The sequence below is a fragment of the Dunckerocampus dactyliophorus genome, chromosome 10, assembly GCF_027744805.1.
Source record: "Dunckerocampus dactyliophorus isolate RoL2022-P2 chromosome 10, RoL_Ddac_1.1, whole genome shotgun sequence".
Classification (NCBI taxonomy): domain Eukaryota; kingdom Metazoa; phylum Chordata; class Actinopteri; order Syngnathiformes; family Syngnathidae; genus Dunckerocampus; species Dunckerocampus dactyliophorus.
The window spans coordinates 23,526,297-23,546,365 of record NC_072828.1 but is presented as its reverse complement, the minus strand read 5'-3'; the positions used below and the strand labels follow the sequence as shown (position 1 = coordinate 23,546,365).

The following is a 20,069-nucleotide window of genomic DNA, read 5'->3' as shown; positions in this document are numbered from 1 at the left end:
CTCTCTTCTCTCTTGACTAAACCAATATTCTACTATGTTTCATGCTTTGCTTATGTATTTGTTCTATGTAATTGATTGATCACCCGCACCCGCATGTCACATAGGAGGAATTTTTAATCAAGTTAAAACTTTTAAATCAAACTTTTTCACCCCTACCATTGCGAAAGAAAACACAACCGATTGTGTCCCCACCTCATTAAAAAGTGTTTGCCGACGCAGTGCTCTCAGCCGTTCAAAGCAGCTGCACACAACTCTATGCAGAGTAAACCCAGCTATCCCATCTTGTCTGACAGTCTTTGGGGTATGCTTCCCCCACTTAGACTGACATTGTGTTCCCTTTGATTCACCCCCCTACCACCACCACCAAATATGGAGAAAAAAAGATATTTTAATGATTTGCAAGGGTGGGAAAAAAATATCTGAAAATGCACATAAACATGAAATATTAATTTTTGAAAGAGCTTTACACAAACATAAAAGCATTTAGCACAATGAGTGAATATGGAGATGACACTTGTTAATTTAACCGTGATAAACTTTCTGTTTGATGCCTTGGAGCATTTGCGACGGCAGCACGGGGACGTTGTGGAGAGTGAGGAAACCCAGGAGAGACGAATCAACGCAGCTCGTTTTGTCTTTGTCCCAGTTTAAGACTGACACTCTCTCCATCTCTCTGTTGTCTTCTTTCTTTCTCTCTTCCTTTCCGCCCATCCTCCGCCTGTGCTCTCTGAACACTTTGCTTCTCCTCCCTGAAGTTTCCCCGATTGGCTAATTGCAGACATCCAGACCGCAATGTCTCCGTATCGCTGCCGTTTCACACCATGATTTATTTGGCTGGCTCTGATTAGAATTGTCAAATAATACCAAAAATGGGCGTGGACTGCTTTACTGATGGACAAAAGCTCCAGCTTTTATATCCGCTCACTTCTCTTTCCCACAAATATGATACGTGACACTGATTTTACTGAGCTGTTCTGTCTATAAAGGTGATATGCACACACACACACACACTGTAAGAGGACAGTATCACTCAGTTTATATAAAATAAAAATAAAATATTAAAATGAAGATGACACATTAAATGAGTAGTGAAGTCTCTAGGAGTTTGTTGATTTGACTTTTTAAATGTGGAGTGTATTTAACAGTTGTACAATATGAGTGGCCACTATTGGATATTTTTTTTCAGATTTAAATGTGAATGTAAATTTGTTTTTCTCCACACATGCATACAGTAAATTGCACTAAATGTTGGACTGTACCAGCAGAAGTGCACGTAAAATGAACAAATTCTTTCCATCTTAAAGCCAATTTTGCGTCGTTGGGAGCCGATATTTTTTTTTCCTCGTCTTTTTTTCTGTTATAGGCAAATGTCATTGGTCAAGATGTGTGGCCACACTGAGGAGGGGAGGAGGCGAACTTTTTGTGCCGTCGTTGGAGAGTTTTCTGGTATTTGGGGACTTAACAGTGAAAGCACGTATTTTTCTACAGTTTGTGTTCTTACTGATCAGCAGCGCAAGCTGGCAGTGCACTGTCAGCTCCCGCGGGACACGTGAGAACATAGTGGAGCTCAACATGCCCATGAATCACTCAACCGCGAGTTGCGATGCCACCGGGGGTGGATTTCGCTCTGTTTTGCAGTGCGGGACCTAAATCGTAAATGTTTCTTAATCTTCATTAAATTGCTACTCATGACACTCAAGCCTCATTTGGCCTCAGTCGCTTACCTGTCAGTATGTCAGAAAGGGTGATGGAAGAATGTTGCGTGATGAATGAAAAAAGTAGTTCTAATTGCAAGGTAAAGGGTGGAGGCTGGAGGCGAGTTGGGATGTAATTATTACGCTGTCTAGATTTTGAGAGGAGCTGGCCGGGATAAAATATTTACATTATTTTATTTTGATGAAGTGATGGCCAGTTTTAAATGAAGAAACTAAGACTCATGTTTGTTGAGCACACACACCCACACACTCGCACACGTGTGCACACACATGCACACACAGTTCAGTTCCAAATGGGAAAATTCTAAATAGTTCATGATTGTTGTTTAAATATCTGAGCTGTCACAAAAGCAAAAAAAAAATTTTTTCACAGTTATAGTTATGCTTGAAATGTATCTTTTCACAAAAAGCCTGATTTTCTCCCTTTTCTAGTCAGGAACTGATATTTTCCTGAAACTTACCTATGTTCTACTGCTGATTACTAAAGAAAGAATGGAAAAAGGTAGAAACAACCTTTTTTTCTGATGAAAGACAGGAGTCTAATATTTGTTTTGGTAGGTTCCATTTTTATATAGCTATAGAACACAATGTTCTGTGTGCCTCAAAAGATCAGTGAAAATCGTCTAAAATGGCCGGTACTGAAGGTTGTCTTTTGAAAAATGGTTGGGATTGAATGAGTTTCTATATGTAAATGTATATTTCTGAGAATTTTGTTACTTTGCCTGGAGAACTTGCTGCTTGTGTGTAAAAGCTGTTTAATTTTAATTCAATTTTATACTGACTGTAGATGCATTACAGTACACTCTTGGATTGTTTTCCCACAATTAAGGTGACATCCTATTCTAGCAATTCTGACTGGTATTTTGCCAGAATGTTAATTTGTGATTATGGTGCATACTAAGACCATAAGAAAGAACCACCCCACTAAAAATATGAAAAAATGACAAATGCTTGGTCTTGGTATCAGATCATGTGATGAAAACACATATTTGGAAGTCTTATCACCAATATTATACAAACCGGAAAGGTATTCACAATAAATCATTAAAATACGCACATTTCCATTAAATGCATAACATGACATCATGATTCTTGCTTCCTGTTAACAAAATTGGAACTTGATCAGCTGCAATGCAATGAAATGATGTGCAAGTGTGCTAAACTGGCACAGCTCACGCACGCACGCACGCACGCACGCACGCACAGACACACACACACACACACACACACACCTCTCTGCTTCCTCTTCCTCCTCCACCTTCTCCTCATCCTCACTCAGCTACAACGCAGTCAGACTGCTGCTGAGCAGGTGAGGAGAGACTCTTGACAACTTCCTTCCCAGACTCCCTGGGGACCGTGGCCAGGGTGAATCTTTTGTCATCCTAAAACAAGCTCAGGCCTGCTGCTCCTCTTCTCTCGCCTGGAGTCTTGGAGCCACAGCCAGGAGAGAGGAAAATAATTAAAGACATTTTATGTCAAGAGTCCCTTTCTAGAGGGGGTTGGAAGAGCCAGCAGGAGGAGGCGAACACAGGAGTGGAAAGAACAAGGAGGAGAGTAAGAAATGATGGGAGAAGTGAAAAGCAAAAAAAAAAAATGATGGGGAAGGGTGTTGTGAAGAGAGGAAAGGCAAGGACGTGAGTTTCCATTCCCCCTCTTTCTGCTACCCTTCCTCCGACTCAATTAGCAAAGCAGCAGGTGCTCCCAGCAGCACAACACATACGCATGGTGGAAAAGCTGGAGCTTTCCTTTTCTTTTCTGTCTTTTTTGTGATGACCTGCAAATGTGATACTTCACACTCAGAATGGACTAGCTGTTCCCCCCCACCAATCTCAGAGGTGATAATTTAACTTATACCCCGCCATATCCCTTCTTCTCTCACTCCATCTCTCTTGTCACGCTTTCCACCAGGTGTCCTCATTGAAGAGCAAGCTTAAGAAGCAATCAACGGCAACAGGAAGTGGCGTGGCAAGGGCCTTCCTGAGAGCGCAGGCCGCTCTGTTTGGATCCTACCGGGACGCCCTCCGATATAAGCCTGTAAGTGGAGCACAATGAGCTGTCCTGGGTGGTGTCAAAATTAGATTGACTTGTTGACTAAGCTAACCTTGGCTACTTTCACACTGCAGGGTGTGATGCCCAATTGGGATTTTTGGTTAAAAATCAGATTTTTTTTTTTTTTTGTGTCGTCGTTCACATTGCCAAAAAAAAAATTAAAAATGCAACTTGTAAATGTGAATGCAAAGCATCCAAGAAGTGACGTGCAGGCGCAAAGGCACAACGTCACATGCATTTCCTTGTGTTCACGGCAGTAAAGATTGCTGTAGTCTGTGATCTCCCGAACACGTTTTGTGGCAGTTTCAAGGATTTTGTGCAACGGGAGGCAATATTTTCTACACCAAATGATTCCGCATAGGAGATTAAGAAAAAAGATGGCAAGAATTTTGACTATGGCAGTTCGCGGAGAACTTCCTACAACGTATGTTCTGAGGAGCCTGTGGGTGGCAGGAGTGGTGGGACATTGTCGTGAGCCGCTTCACTGAAGCTTTTCAAAAATAATTTTCAGATGACAAGAAGAACTTTTACCTACATTTGTGAGATCAGATATATATCAGGTTTATACTGTATCTACATATGAACGAGGCCTGAGTTGCATTTGAAAAAATCGTAATTGTGCTGTTCACACTGGCATGAAAAAATCCTATAGAGGTCAAATATGAGCAAAAAAAATCAGAATTGACCTGCAGTGTGAACATATGAACGGAAAATGGGCAGTTCTGCCAAATTATACGTGCACTTACATTTGAGGCCAGCCATGCAAATACTGTTAAACACTCTTTAATATATTTGGAGCCGACCATCGACCCCTGACCAGTTGCAGCAGAGTAGGTGTGGTGGTGGAGCAGGTTGCGGAATCCCAGCGTTTTGGCCAAAAGGAATAGAATGCTAATTTGCTCTGTACGCAACTGGAGAATTTTATTAAAAGACTATCGTTCCCCACTGGGACCCAGTAGCATTTTAAAAGTCCCTAAAATGAGCAGACTAGGTGCCCTTTAATGTTGAGATGTTTTGCAGGCTCTGCCACTGATTATTTGCCAATCTCAGATAATTGTTCTCAAAAGATGAAACAAAAACACTGGATTTTTGAGCCGCACCCCTGCTGCACATCGGTCTGGCCAGTTTTAATGTAATATGACACACAGCACTAAGACATGAAACAAGCTTGATTAAGGAAAATTCCACTGAAGGCTGACTCATGAATACTCCAACAGTGGTGAACTGAATGAGATGAGAACAAAATACATTTAGGGGAGGTACTCTCTACTGGCACCAGCACGGTTGGAAGAGGTTGGCTTGGCCCAGTACAATTACTATAGCCGAGCACAAGCGGCTAAGCGGGACATGTTGTATAGCGATTGTTGTTTTCCCCGGTTATTAATGCAATCTGCTACTTTTCATAATAGTAACAATTAGGGGTGTCACTCACAGGGAGACACTCACTTCACGAGCAAGACAATACATGAGACTGTGTCTGCGAGAACGAGACGAGACAAGAATTTAACATTACGTTTAAGAAAAGTACAACGAAAAATATATATGACAATATATTGCAATCTACTAATTCAATATATACTATGTTGCACTCTTCTGCACTCTGTGTGTATGCTACGGGCCCCTCCTCCACCCACCGAGACAAAGAGACTGTACGACTGACAAAAGGGCTCACTCCGTTCATGCCGTTGTTCTATGAAACAAACGCGCAAAGGTGCTGAAACCAATACACAGAGCGAACCCTGTTCCTGCCTGTTTGGAGCCGGGAGACAAGGAAAACACGCATGCACATGGCAATATACTGAGGCGGGCAAAATTACACAAACATTTTTTTCTGACTGTCTGAAAATGAAACTAAACGTTCCCTGTTTTAGGACGGTTAGGACGACCAAAAATATTTATATTTGCTAAAGGCTGCAATTACGAGAGAGAATATTTTAGGGAGTTTTTTATTACTTTCTTCAGAGTCAAAAGTTTACATACACAAAGATGACTGTCTTTAAACAATGTGGGAAACGCTGATAGGTTAACTGACAACATTTGACTTAGTTGGAGGCACACCTGTGCATGGATTTTAAGGCCGCACCTCACACACACTGTTTTCTTGTTTGACATTATGGGAAATTCAAAGCTATTATACATATAAATCTCTTTGTGATAGGCGATTCGATTTGAATCTAGATGCACGGGTTACGATAGGATATATTTTCAAAACAGAATGATTTGATACGATTTGATGCAGTGTACAAACAATACGATTCGATTCTAAAGTAAATGTTTGTTGATGTAGACATTAATCTTAGATTCTAAAATAAAGATGCCAATTATATGACGCTGGCATTGTTACAGTATTGTTAAATGTGTAAAAGAGCACATCATATCCCCAAGCATGCTGTAATGCACTGGCAAAAATAAAGTCAGCAGAATATCATGTCAAATGTAAATGTTTCATTTGATGGGATCAATATACAATATACAAAATACTAAATAAATAAATAAATAGCGCAAAGCCCCTTAAGTAATGAGACATTTCTGCAAAAGTGGCAAAAATGTATTCAAACGAGAATAAGTAAATAGAACTTACTACTGCGTCGTCGCCCCTCTATGATGTCATCACCGGTTGACTATGTACTTTTTTGATAACTAACACAGTTACACCACAATTCTCTGCTTTTTGTATTGTGTACATCTGCAAAATAACCCACTATGGGTTCAAAGAAAGTTGCAAGTGCCAGCGCTTTGATAAGGAAGTTGAGAAACACATTTGAATTGAAGAAGTCAAGTCTTCAGTACAGGTAAAAGTGATCCTAAACATTCACGTATTCATTTCATTTGTCATTTATGTGTATTTTGCATTGTTTTCTGCATGTAAAACTATAATGATTCTCTGTAACATGTATTTTGTGTCAATGTTTTTGGGTGTCTGGAACAGATTAACTGGATTTCCAATATTTCTCATGGGAAACATTTATCCGGTTTCCCTACGATTCGCTTCATGATGGACCTTTTGGAATGGATTAATAATGAAAACCGAGGTACCACAGTACTTCTTTTTGGTTCGTGTGGATTTTGAACCACAACCATTAACCATGTTTATACAGTCATCAAGTGATTTGAAGCAGCAAAGAATGCTTTAGATGTGTGAAAGCATCCCAAGATATTCACCCTCAAGATCTCAGTTACTGTGCACTGAGTTAAATGTCAGTTACTAGACTCAGCCAGTTTGGAATGGAGGTAAAAGGTAAGTTTACAGGTATAGTGCACATTTAAGGTGGGCCTGTCTGGAGCAGTGAAATGTCAAAGGATCTGAGAAGACTCAGGACATTCCTTTTGAAGATCTCTTTTAGCCACCTTTGGTGTTTGACTTGTGTGCTAAGCCTTGCTAACATCACTTTACTGTATCTTTTCTGCGTATCAGGTCTGAATCAGAGCAGAGTAAACTACAGCATGTCCTGTTTGACAAATAGCGAAGCCTTTGTTCCTTTGGCTTTGAAACTAATTGGACTTTGTGGACTCCCAGAGCCAAGATGCTACATTATTGATGCTGTCTTGCTTTTCTGCGAATACAGACAGTATATGAACAAACTGCCTCCCCTCTGACACAAGCACTCGTATGCAATGTTGTGTTTGTGTACAAAGTACATGCAGTGATTTTCCACTGGTTTCTTTCCGACAGCATTTTTGTGAAAGCCTGTGCGTTAACATACATGCACACGCACAAAGTTCAACCTGGTGTTACATTCTCAGTTGTGATATTTGTGGTATACAGTATATCTACCCAGACACGAGTCAGCCCATGGCTGTGATTCACAGGCGCATATGTCTTGACATAAGGAGGGGTGTGGATGCTCGGTGGGAGTCTTGCTGAGTTGTAAATGAAACAATTCTGGGAAATGCTAATGAGTAGAAAAGCAATCCGATGATGAGGAAAGCATTTCATAGGCCAGTCATTTCCAGCTTATGTTCACCCAGGTGTCCATCACCTGCTTAGAGCACCTCGGGTGACTAGAAGAAGAACCCAAAATAGATTTTTAAATGACAACACAGATGAAGCTATGGCGAATGGGTGGGGGGCTTCCATTGTTACCTTAAAGCAGCTTAATTTAAACCTTGGGTGTTGGAGAACAGGGTGCCAGTGCATCTTTATAAATGGCATACTGTATATCATTATGGTTGACTGATAATTGGCATACATTAAAATCAAGCTTAGTTTCTATTGATTGAATACATTCGTTTGTTTTGCTGTGAATTACACAAGAATAAGACTTTGGGACCATGTGTTAAGAAATAATGTTACTCGTAACTAGTGTGACAACATCTCGCAAGACTAAAACGTGACAAAATGTCTCGTTTGGATAAAAGCTGTATCGCGAGAACAGGGCAGCCAGAAGCCAGACAAGACAAGTAGATTAGGAAAAAAAACGGTGAGTTGTATTATGATAATGATTATGATTATGAGTAGGATTATTATTTCAAAATGCACCTGCATTGTTTTGTCAGTCGGTTAAATAAAAAAGTTTGGCCAGTTATATTTTTACACTTAAATTTCATTGCACTTTTCTTAAAATTAATGTTAATTACTCCGCTGCCCTTTTGATGGACAAATAATCATAAATCCACAGACAGCACATCCTCTTAGATCAAACCTCACCTCTAAAGTTTGCTCTTTGTGGAGTTTTTTTCTAGTATTTTCTTAAAATGGATGTTTAAATCTCGTCTCGTTCTTGTAGACCCAGTCTATCCATCTGACACTCCTACTCATAACACATCAAATGATTTTGGGCTGTACTGTATAGTGTGTCTTTTTTTAATTTAAGCATTACAAAAGCACTCATGGTTCCTTGAAAATAAGCATAGAGTCTAGTTGTAAATGTCAAATTACAGTCATTCATCGCTACTTCACGTTTCAAATTTCACGGCTTCACTCTATTATGGTTTTTCAAAAATATATTGAATATATAATGCTCCTTTGTGGTTTAATACGTCCTTTTTTAAGTATGGCTATTTACTAAACTTTAAATTCTTTGTAATTTATTTAAATATAATTTTATGTATGCTTTGCCTAAATTAAGTATTTTCAAGTATAAAGACGGCAAAATGAACTAAAATATGAATATAAGGCATTCAGAAGACGTATTCAAAGGTGTGATAGTATGTATTACTCTACACTGGCCACTAGGTGTCAGTAATGTTCGGTGAGACACACAAGCACCAGACTTGATCACCAAAACAACAGACTTTTATTGCAGGTTTCATAATCTCATAACAGGCACAATAATCTCCACTACTGTTGCAACCGTAAGCCACACCAAGGTAAAACACAACTCTGAACCCACTTCATACCCACTCACTTCCTGTCTTATTTACGTTTTAAAAGGCTTATTTTTTCTTATTATGTCAAGTGTAAATGTTACTATAGGGGTGATGTTTCATGTCTAGAGGGCTTTAATAATGTTAAAAACTGTATTTAGAAGGTCGTAAAGAGATTTTCTATGCTCTATGAAAAAAATTTGATTTATAAATAAGGAATCCTACTTTGCAGAAAACCAATTAACTGCGATAAACCAGGGATTACTGTACACCATTTCTGGCAAATGATTCGGAATAAGGTTGACAATTCACATGAATATGGACACCACATTGGCTCAGTGGGGAGACGTGATATTACTATAACATTGCTAAACTATCACATAAAATGACTTCTAAATAGATACTCAGCTTCACTGGTTAAGTATACACAGACCTAATAAGACTTTTCCCAGCATACTGTTCAGTTTTGTTTTGCTGCAGTGAGGCCTCAGGCTGTAGCAGCCAGATGGAGCCTGGAAAAATGATTAAACTCTTCTTTGTGAGAGAATAAGCCTTGAAAACTTTTTTTCATGATGTAAATGGAGCATTATTCCTGTGATGTAATTTGGGCCACCGCGATCATCCGCCCATCCCTGAAAATGGGGTTAGTCTCCTGTGTTGTTGTTTTTATGTGCCGCACTGTGCTCATAGCCAGACCACCAGACAACGTGCATTGTTGTACACGCAAAAGAATTTAGAGCCTCACTGCAGTATGTGAGAATTATGTTAATTATGAGAAAGCATGTATCGAAAATGACTTGGGGCTCTGTGCGATTGGCCTGCAGTGGAGTTGTTGTCATCCTCTGTGTCTACAGCTCACAGGCCAACAGACATGATGTAAGAAATAGTAATAACGTGTTCATGTGGAGCACTGTGGGATGTACTGGGACTGCATACACTCTACCAAGGGAACTTTCTTTCTTTTTCTCTTTTCTCGCTTCCTTTTTCCTCTTTCCGTCATGTCCCCTCTCACATTTTTCTCGTCTTGTCTCACTAATGAAGAAATGTGTTGAAATAGTTACTTATTTAGAAGAGTTTTTTAAGCCTTCAACTGACACATAAAAAATGTTGAGACATCTGTCTCCCTTCCTGTTGCTCATTTCTAACATAATCACATTTTGTTCAAATCAATAGTATCGTAGTTGTTTATGAAAGTATTTTTTTTCTGTGGACTTAACAGGGAGAGCCAATAACATTCTGCGAGGAGAGCTTTGTGAACCATCGTTCAAGCACCATGAGGAACTTTTTGTCCATGGCTGTCAACTTGCAGCTTTTTAAGCAGGTACAACACCTCTACATGTGTGTTAGTCTGAGTGTGCATGTCTGTCTGTGGTCTTCCCCCTCCTATTATACCGTTTTCCCGTTATACCTTCATGTTAGCCCGGCAACTAAATAGGTTTTCTGAATTGTGCCACCTTTGCAGTAGATCTAGATTCAAGAACACAGCAAAACAGAAGTCAACAAGAAACATATTTGTTAATTATCGGGTTTTTCAACATTTTTCTGGACAGCTTGGCCACACTAAAAGGCCACTCCAAAAGGTTTTGAGGAGGTGGTACGAAAACCAGAATCAGACCACCATTTGCCTTAAATACCGTATACACCGATCCAAAGCATCCCAAACATGCTCACTAGGTGGCCATGCAACAGAAATTGTGTACAGATTCTTGCAACACTGGGCCTCAGGATCTCGTCACGGTATCTCTGGGCATTGAAAATGCCATCAATAAAATGCACCAGTGTTCGTTGTCCATAACATACAGTACATCTGCCCATGCCATAACCCCACCAGCACCATGGACCACTCGATCCGCAACACAAGCACATTTCACTGTTAAACTGCACTTTTTATTGTGGCCAACCTAAGGCGCACCTGTAGAATCATCATGCTGCATCGTGACATGCCACACCTGTGACGGGAGATGAATTATGAATGCTCGCTAACAGATTTAGACAGATTTGCGAACAATATCATTGAGTTCAGCTCATGAAAAATGAGAGCAAAACCAAAACGTGTTGCATTTATATATTTTTTGGAGCGTACAGTACATATACTGTATGAATCAAGCTGTCCCCCAAAGGTGGATGCACAGCAGAAGTAGTATATTTTCCAGGAAGGTCAAGATATCATCTTCAATCAACGTCCACTTGTCCTAATTATGTAATTCACCATTTTATAGATGGAGATACTGTACGTAGAGTATTGTGTGCTGTGTGCTCAGCAAACTATATGTGCTGAGTTGGTGTTAGCTTGTTGAATTTTAACATTTTTGAGAGTGATGGGAAACAGCGGAGACAGACGCCTGGGATCATAGATGGTTTTTGACCTTATCCAAATGTTTACAGTGCTTATCTGTGCATACACTCCTGCCAGCGCAAGCCTGTTGCAAGAATTTTAATTCAGAAAAATTCTAATTCACCACCGAGTGTATTCCACTGTGGTTTTGACTGTGTTTATGTGCATGCATCTTGTGTGCGCAGGTATCCTTTATTCATGTGAGGCTGCACAAGTTTCCCTTCCAATCACTCATGTATACTTAATGTTTTTTTTCCCCTCCAAATTCCTTCTGCCGTACTAAACTTAGCCAAGTCAGAGCCAAGTGGAAAGAGACCTCTGCTAAGAAGAACATTTGTTTTCACCCCTTGACTTGTCTTTGTGATCTCTGACCCGTGATAGTAGTGTGATTTACCCCCCAGAGTACAACACAGCAGCCCTCAATCAGCCTTTTGTTTCTTGGGACACTGTGCTCCATCTATAATTTTTTCCCAGGCAGAGCAGATAGTGAGCAGAAGTTCAAAGCCTCCTCCCGACTGGCTCCTGCCTCCACGCTAACGTTGGGAAACGGACCCTTATCGCCCGTCTTGCATGGGGGATGGGTCGGGCTTATCTTCCCCACTCCTCTTTCGACGGAGATGCCAGTGGCGTGCGCGAGCTCTCCTCTGGCCATGACCCATATTTGCTGTGAAAACATTGAATGTGTGTAGCACTCAACTTGTGTGACTTGGCTACACTGTTTTTTAAAGTCAGATCTTCAGTAAGTCTCTGTGAACTGACTTGCTACAGTGGAAAAGATTTAAATCAGAGAGGACAGAAGTCATTAAAAAATAGTTGTATTACTTGTTCTTATATTGAGAGGTCATGCTGTTTCCCAATTAGATGTGTGTCACCAGCAACACATGAGATTAAAAAATGTATTTTATACCCATTTATTACACATGTGTGACATTGTCAGCCTTTTGCGGGCGCCCGCTGTTGAAGCATAAACATAATTCAGTGTCAGTGCTGAAACACGCACATGGAAATTTAATCGACACCTCACTCCACTAAAAGGAGCTGCACGGTATTGACCTCTGATCTTTGACAAGCATTTCATTAAGTCTGGAAATATGGAAGGTGACAGTCATGTTTTTGTGCTTTAAAAATGAAGAAGACGTTAGTATGTGAACATTATTGCGTAGATATTTTGCGTGATTTATTAATTTATGTAGTAAAATTTTGTGATTTGGGAAAAAAAATCAGAAATGTCTATTAATAATTAACCGAACACTGTACTTCCTCAGACTAGAAATAGAAAATAAATACATTTGAATTTGAATACTTCTTTAGTGGAATTACATGGCATACCATTGCTGTACCATATAACTCTCAAATCTATTTCTAACAGGTAATGCTAAAAAATGAGGATAACCCACAATGTGTTTTGGCTTGTTTGATGTCCCCTGGTAATTTACATTAGACCTGCCAGCACCATGTATAACAGCAATTGTCACTGGGCTCACCTCAACATGCCATCACTTTTTAGAACACTCAAAGATTGCGGAGGAATGATGGCATCAACCTGCTTTCTATCAGCCAGCTATACACACACACACACACACACACACACACACACACACACATCCGCACATTCTGTTAGGAGACAGTCAATGAACTCTCTTCCTCCGAATGATAAAATGAAACCACACACAGTTGTATTGAGTGTGCAAGCGAACGTCTGCCAGGAGCCTCTATTCACACAACTTATGGCCCATCAGTCGTTAATCATCCATCAGCCTGGGACACGCTAACAAAATGATCATATATGTTTTTCATTTCACAAGTCCCAGCTGTGAACATTTGGAATGTACAAAGGCAAATGAATGAATGAAGCAATTAAAAATAAACTCATATGCCAACATCAGGTACAGTAAATCCCTGCTTTTCCCGTCCCAGGACCACCAGCACATGGCGAAAAATAACAAGTTATTGATATGCCCATAAAGATGTCTATTTTTGACCCACAAGCCCCCATGCTAGCTTGACGTTAACGCTCTACACCGATTTCAATAAAAGTGACTGCTGTAATAATTGTATTATATTCAGCTACAGAATCCTTCCTTTCTCTCTTTAATTGCCATTGTTCACTCTCGACATAATCCAGGTTTAAGGCCTAACTATGCCTCATATACTTATTAAACACATTTAAATCGGAAAAAATACAAATTATAAAATGTATAGGTACTCACTACTAATGATTGACTGATAATCAACACTGTTTGCCGGTTGTAATTCCAGTTACGATTTATGATCATATTAACTTATGTTCACCTCGCTGCAAATTTTGAGGCCGTATAGGCCGTCAAAGCTACTGCTTCTGTAGCCAAATAAACTTTTGTGCCTCAGCACACAACTATGGTGCGTTCAAGGACCGCCTAAGAAAGTGCAAAATCTCAAAGCATGTCGAAAAAACATCATCACTAAAGCTTAAAGACATAAACATGTAAAAATGTACAGGCTTTCTAACAGTGGTACATGTATGCTGTACATTGTACAAGTATTATCATGTATTTAAAAAGTATTAAAGGCTAATGGTGAATGAAATGTGTTTTCTGCTGAAAAACACCTATTGTCTGAAATTTTGTGGAAAAAACAAAATAAGTCAATTTTTTTAAACAAAAGTCCGCAAATTTTCTGGGCCGTGGATGCTGATAGTCAAATGTGCAGGGTTCCACTATACAAGCAAGCTGCATATTTGCCTGCTATACGGCAACTCTCACAAAGTAAATGAAATAAAATAGTTACGATTGTTACAGCTTGTTACAGTTCTTGTAACGAAATTCAATCATATTTGTATGTGCAAGTGTTGCGTGCCCAATGATTGTTGACCAATGTGTCTAATTAATGCACAAAGAGTCAGTTAATCGGCCTGAGTGAGATAAGTGGCAACTTTGGCTAGGTGATGATTTGGGTTGATTATCTGCACTAATTGGAGCAGGCAAGTAGCAGAGTCATCTCTCACCTCTCATTAAAACCATCTACTGATGAGCCTCCAGCCCTTCTGACCAGAGGAGTGGTATAGCTTGCTTGTTAGCAGCAAATCCCAGAGGACACGGGACCAAAACAACCTCTGCTCTTGTTGCATGTTCGCTTGCAATAATGACTGCGTTATTGTAACACAACTATTAATAGGATGCCCTAATGTGAAAAATGTAAGATTTATATTTTTGTTGTTTAAGGATAGAAGTGGAAGTCTGTATGTCCATTTATTTTTGTTTTTATATGAAACGCAGAGAAAAGTCACATTTGTTACTTCTTGCAAAACAAATACATTTGAAGATACATGCTTTTCCTTGAAAAATGAAAAAAAAAGATGTATGCCATAAGGGCCGTGGCACTCCATACATTATCAATTGAAGACACCAAAAATGACTGTTATCCATGGGACACTAAGTTATAACACAGCTGCCAACCTCTTGTTGGCATTGGTGCATCAGTCAGTTGTTTGATAAACTCAGGTCTGCATAAGAAGCTAGATGCAGCCCACTGGCGAAAGATATTGAGAAGTATTTAAAAAATATTTTGCTTACAACAGAATTTTCAGTGATAATTTAAAATACTTAACGAGCTGCATCACAAAAAAAAGCTGCCATTTTTTACCGAATGACTCAGGTTGCGCTGCCGTTAGCATGACGGCCGACACTTCGCCGTCACTCTTCCCGTCCCCCTTGCGAGCCTTGCCCGACACCACTGTTGGCACCACTGCCCTGGTTCTACCCGCTGACCATCACTACGGATTTATTATTAAATGAACATTATTAAACTATTTTTAGTAAATAAAACAATCATAGTCTTTATTTGCTGATTGGCTGGATGAAATCACATAAATGTAGTGCCTTATTGTGTGGTGTATTATGGTATATGGTCACCAAATATGGTTCCTTATCCTGTAGAGGGCTGCATCCAACTCCTGTCTTTGCTGAAAATAACAAGAAATTACTTTAGATCTGTATTGTGTTGAAAGTCACTTTTTTCTTGTTTTTTTTTCTTTGTTCAATGAGTTATGTGCACGTAAAGTAAACAGGATCGCAGACTGGCCTGCTCAACGATAGTTTTTGTCATGGAAAACAGAAATGTGTATTTGTAACTACTGAAGTGTCACGTCACGTCATGATCCTGGCTCTTTTTATATAAAGTTCTGCTGTGTGAACACATTTTCACACATTTATACTATTGTGTTGAGTGTGTACAGTAAATCATTTTAGTTCACATGACATGCACTTGTTGATTTCCTTGAAATATAGCGCTGTCTTGGCCCTTAGTTTCATATTTATGAGATGGCGCTTTAATTGTTACAAAGAGCGGAAATGAAACTTCCTCATGTCTCAGACGGTGTGCTGCATGTAGTCTGCTCCACTAATCCCTCACATGCTCCATATTACCCAATCCCCATTACCTGCAAACCACCTAATCTTTGCCTTGTACTTCCGTCAGCCAGGATGAATAACACCCCACTGTTTGACGCTGTGTGTATGTGTGTGTATATCACTTTAAGTGTGTCCTTGCTCCCCCTTCCTTAATAAAGCAGATGTAATTTATGTTTGTAGTTCATCGATGGGCGGCTGGCCAAATTGAACGCAGGCCGCGGCTTCACTGACGTGTTTGAAGAAGAGATCACAGAGGGGGGCTTCTGTGGAAGTGAGTAGTGCCAGACCTGTCCACCATTTGGTCATATTGGATTAACTCACCTTGTTTCAGGCAATAAGTGAAAGTTATTGTGCTGGAGAAAAACGGAAGTGACTAAAACGAGTCTTAAAGTGAAGTCTGAAGTCAATTTATTAAAAAGGTTTCCACAATGGGCACGTTTTCCAATTATTCTTGAAAAAAATAGTTTCACAAACAAAATTATAGAAAGCACACATTTCTATTGTGGAGTTCAGGATGTGGCTAGTAGCTGTTACAAGTGAGCAGGTAACTTTTGTTGTAGATATAGGCACCTTGTCGCTGAGTTAGTTTATCCGTAATCGGAGTAGTAAAGATGAAAGTTGCATTTCTGTGTGCCGCTTATTGAGCCATCTGTTCACCGCTTAATCTTTGCCGCCGAGGAGCAACAGTGAATCAGGAGGGGAGCTTAATGTCAGTTGACTGATGTCATGTGACATCTACAAAGTGACGTGGGTAACACATGCGATCGACCCACACAACCCTCCGAAGGACGTAACGGGCACCCCTGGTTTATACTGTTTTAAAAATTATAATAATTAATAAAAAAAAAAAAGCAACAACTTTGATTCTTACACAGCGAGTTTGTACAAATAATCCAAAAATATATATAAATGCCTGGTATCCGCTGTATTTAAGGAATGATTTGTGATTTATCCAGCTGGATGTCCTCTGAAATGTTGACTAGGTATATCAAAACGTTCATTTGTGAACGTGTGCCTCTCCCATTGGTTGGGCGATCACTGAAGCCTGTTTTTGACAGCTCTTATGTGATCACGAGACATTTACGCTGATACACTGATGAGCAGTTTTAGATCGGGATTAATGAATTCTTATTAATATTGACATAAAAGCCATCATCAGACTTTGAACAAGGCCTTAAAATGACACTTAAATCGCTTTAAAAATCCGAGCAAAACGCCACCTTTCGAAGTGTATTAGTTAGATTCAAGGTTGACGTGCTTTCGAGATGATGTGCTGCTGAAAAAGCAATGCAAAGGTTGCTTGGAATGTGATCGGATGTGGCAAAAGACGATTGATGGAACAAATGAAAAATGTTGTCAGGAATGAGAATGATTACACGTACAGACATCAGATGTCTGAGGGGGAAGAAAATCCCACAGGAATATTCAAACATTCTGATCCAAACACCTCAGCTTTGAGTTGTATTAACATGAAAACAGAAACAAACCAAAAAAATAAATCAATGTAATGTCCTGAAGCACTTGCTGAACAACCGTCTTTAGTTACTTTGTCGCTGCTTTGCCTGACATTGCCACCGATAAACTTAATAAACTTGAATAAAAGCAGTGGAAATCATCGCTACTAAACTTAGCATGAACAAATTAGCATCTTTTTACTGAGGAGTCAGCCAAGATATCTCAGATATTTGCTTTTTATTAAAAAAAAAAAAAAAAAAGACCAATTAACTTCTTCTCATAACATCACTGTCCAATAACAACTGCGCTTGGCACAATAGCGTTTTTTGCACGAGCAAGAAAAAAAAAATGTAGACACCAAAAGTATATACCACATAGTATCACCAAAAATGTGGCATATATGGGATTGTCTGGGCTGTATCACCATGTTCAATTACATATTTGGTTGTGCTGTGAATGAGTGAATTAATCATGCATTTACATATTTGGTTGTGCTGTGAATGAGTGAATTAATCATGCTAATCATGCTATGTTTAAAATATCCCCTCAGGTAGCTCAAGGTCCTATCAGCAATGGATGTACACTGTAAAGGTATTCACATGACTCTTTATACCCAATTGCTTTTATACTATATACTGTACTGTATGTCTCCTTTTCACCCTTCACTCCATTTTTTTTTTTTTAAGTTAATTAAAAGCGTGACTGACACAACTCTGCGTTCAAGTCTCGGCTCTGAGAACACGGGCAGCCTGGTTGTCCGGGTGCAGCTGCGGTGCATTTCGGGTGTGTGAAGCAGCGCGTGCAGCAGGACAGTGGAGACAGAAGTGATTTGACATGACAAGATGTCTGCGGACATGACGTGTTGATCTGGCAGCAAACATCGACGTTGCTGCGTTAAAGCGAGCCAGGAACATAGATCTCCCTCCTTCTTCAACGCTCTTTTCCTCTGTCTGTCTCTTTTTATCTCCCTCCTTCTCTTTTTCTCTGTCACAGACCCCCTCCCAAACCAATCTGTCTCTTTCTCTCACTCACTACACTGACTCTCACTCTCCCCCCGCCGTCAGCTAGGACTGAATTAGTTCTCTAGAGTGCTCTTCAAAGGTTTGTTAAAGTTCACATTTCCTGACTGACAGGGATCTATAAGAGGGGCCTTCACCTCAGCCCTGCTCCTCCTCCTCCCCTCCTCTGCCGACTTCTGAAACGCTGTCTGCCATTTCCTCTATTTAGCTGTTTAGCCAGCGCTTTGTGCTTTTACTGAACACCAAAACGGAGTGAGGCATGATGTGGCAGAAGACACGCAGTGAGAGATATTGGCTTCCAGAATGTCAGTCTGCAGTTCTCAAAGCAGAAATCAGTCATGTTGGAGCCCTTCTATCTGCCGCTGCTAAATAAAAACCTCCATAATGCCTTGAAACGTAATGAAGTGATTGATACTACCAGCTGTCACCACTGTTTCACTCAGGTTGTATTGCTGTGCTATTTACAGCTGCTGGCTGCTGACTTTGATATTGAAAATTGTTTCTCTTTGGGTCAGTTGACAAATCTATTCACTTTGGTTTTAAATGACAAGTTAGCTCAGGGTCGACAGTGGGAACGTTTGTGTGTGGGGAAAAATCAAATGCCGCTCGTACTAACATAACACGACACCATGAACTGTAAGTGATGCTTTAGCTGCGTAGCTCCATAAATAGTGGCTCTTTAATAGACGCATACTCGTTACCCGCTTAAGACAAATGAAGGCCTCCCTCATATAGACGCCTCCCTTTTCCCCTTGTAAGAAGTATAACAGGTAGTGTAATTACCTCAGTTTATCAACGCTATTGAGCTTGCATATGTTAAAGCGTTAACTGCTGTGTTGCTAATCCGAACAACAGCAGCCTGTAGCAACCATTGCTGCTCCGGCCATTCAGTGATGTGGAATGTGGGCCTCCAGACTGCGGCTAAATGGTTGCATTTTGCGACTACAATAGGAGACATCGTGAGTAAACTCTTCATCTACTCACGCATGTGCGAGCAGATAAAAGCACTCCCGTTGAAAAGCGTCTCACTTTGTCCCTTATTCCAGTGAGAATGAAAAATTGTGTGTAAAGTGTGGAGTCAATTGACGACAGCCTGTCACAGTCGAAGCCTGTCGATACCAGCATGTGTGATCTGTCACGTTTCAATCGCATTCGATGGGCTTTTCTACCATGTTTATGTACACATTTTGCCTGGCTCACACTTTCATCAGTCTCTCTGAGGGCCGCTAGCTAGCTAGTTAGCTATAGCTATCCGCCTAGCCTCTGGTCCACGGATTCCAAATGTGATTTTTTTATTTTAATTTTTTCTTAACCACGGTGACATTTTGTCCTATACAAGCAATGCAGTTCGGTCGAAGCTCGTTTTTGTCCCGCACGGAAACCACAGTACAAGAAGCTGTCCCATTCATGGGATACATTAACATTACCAGCATTGCTCTCTGCGCTTGCTCTCTCCGCTCCGATTTTGTTTAGCTCACCAAGGAAAATTTGCTTCAACTCTTAGTATTTTTATAACGCTTCAGTTCAGACATTAAGCCTGTATTTATTGACAAATGACCACAAAATAGCATAAAGACAATGAGCACACTGTTTGCTTTGTAAATGAAGCTCAGTTGAAATGTTGCCAGTCGCATAAAACACAAATAGCTCACCTCTTCTTTCTTTTTGTCAAAGCAGCTTAAATAGTGCTGGAAGTTGGATACTTCTTATATCTTTTTGTGAGAAAGATGTTGTCATCATTATTTCATTCTGTCAGTTGTGTTAGTTTTAACAAAAAAATATATTATTGAACAATTAATTT

At 40.0% G+C, this 20,069-nt stretch overlaps 1 protein-coding gene across 3 annotated transcripts in view; it reads left to right on the top strand.

Annotated features, from left to right (window-relative positions):
* dennd1b (DENN/MADD domain containing 1B) overlaps positions 1 to 20,069 on the top strand; it is a 154,378-nt gene that overhangs the window by 112,885 nt on the left and 21,424 nt on the right. Inside the window, exons 13-18 of one of the 3 annotated variants that reach the window (XM_054789327.1) lie at positions 3,624 to 3,749; positions 10,291 to 10,392; positions 15,975 to 16,065; positions 17,800 to 17,840; positions 17,936 to 18,032; positions 19,124 to 19,227. In XM_054789327.1, the coding sequence (XP_054645302.1) occupies positions 3,624 to 3,749; positions 10,291 to 10,392; positions 15,975 to 16,065; positions 17,800 to 17,840; positions 17,936 to 18,032; positions 19,124 to 19,227 (561 nt within the window). Of the gene's footprint in view, positions 1 to 3,623; positions 3,750 to 10,290; positions 10,393 to 15,974; positions 16,074 to 17,799; positions 17,841 to 17,935; positions 18,033 to 19,123; positions 19,228 to 20,069 lie in introns of those variants that run through there. The other 2 variants (XM_054789329.1, XM_054789330.1) reach the window with 2 other exon arrangements.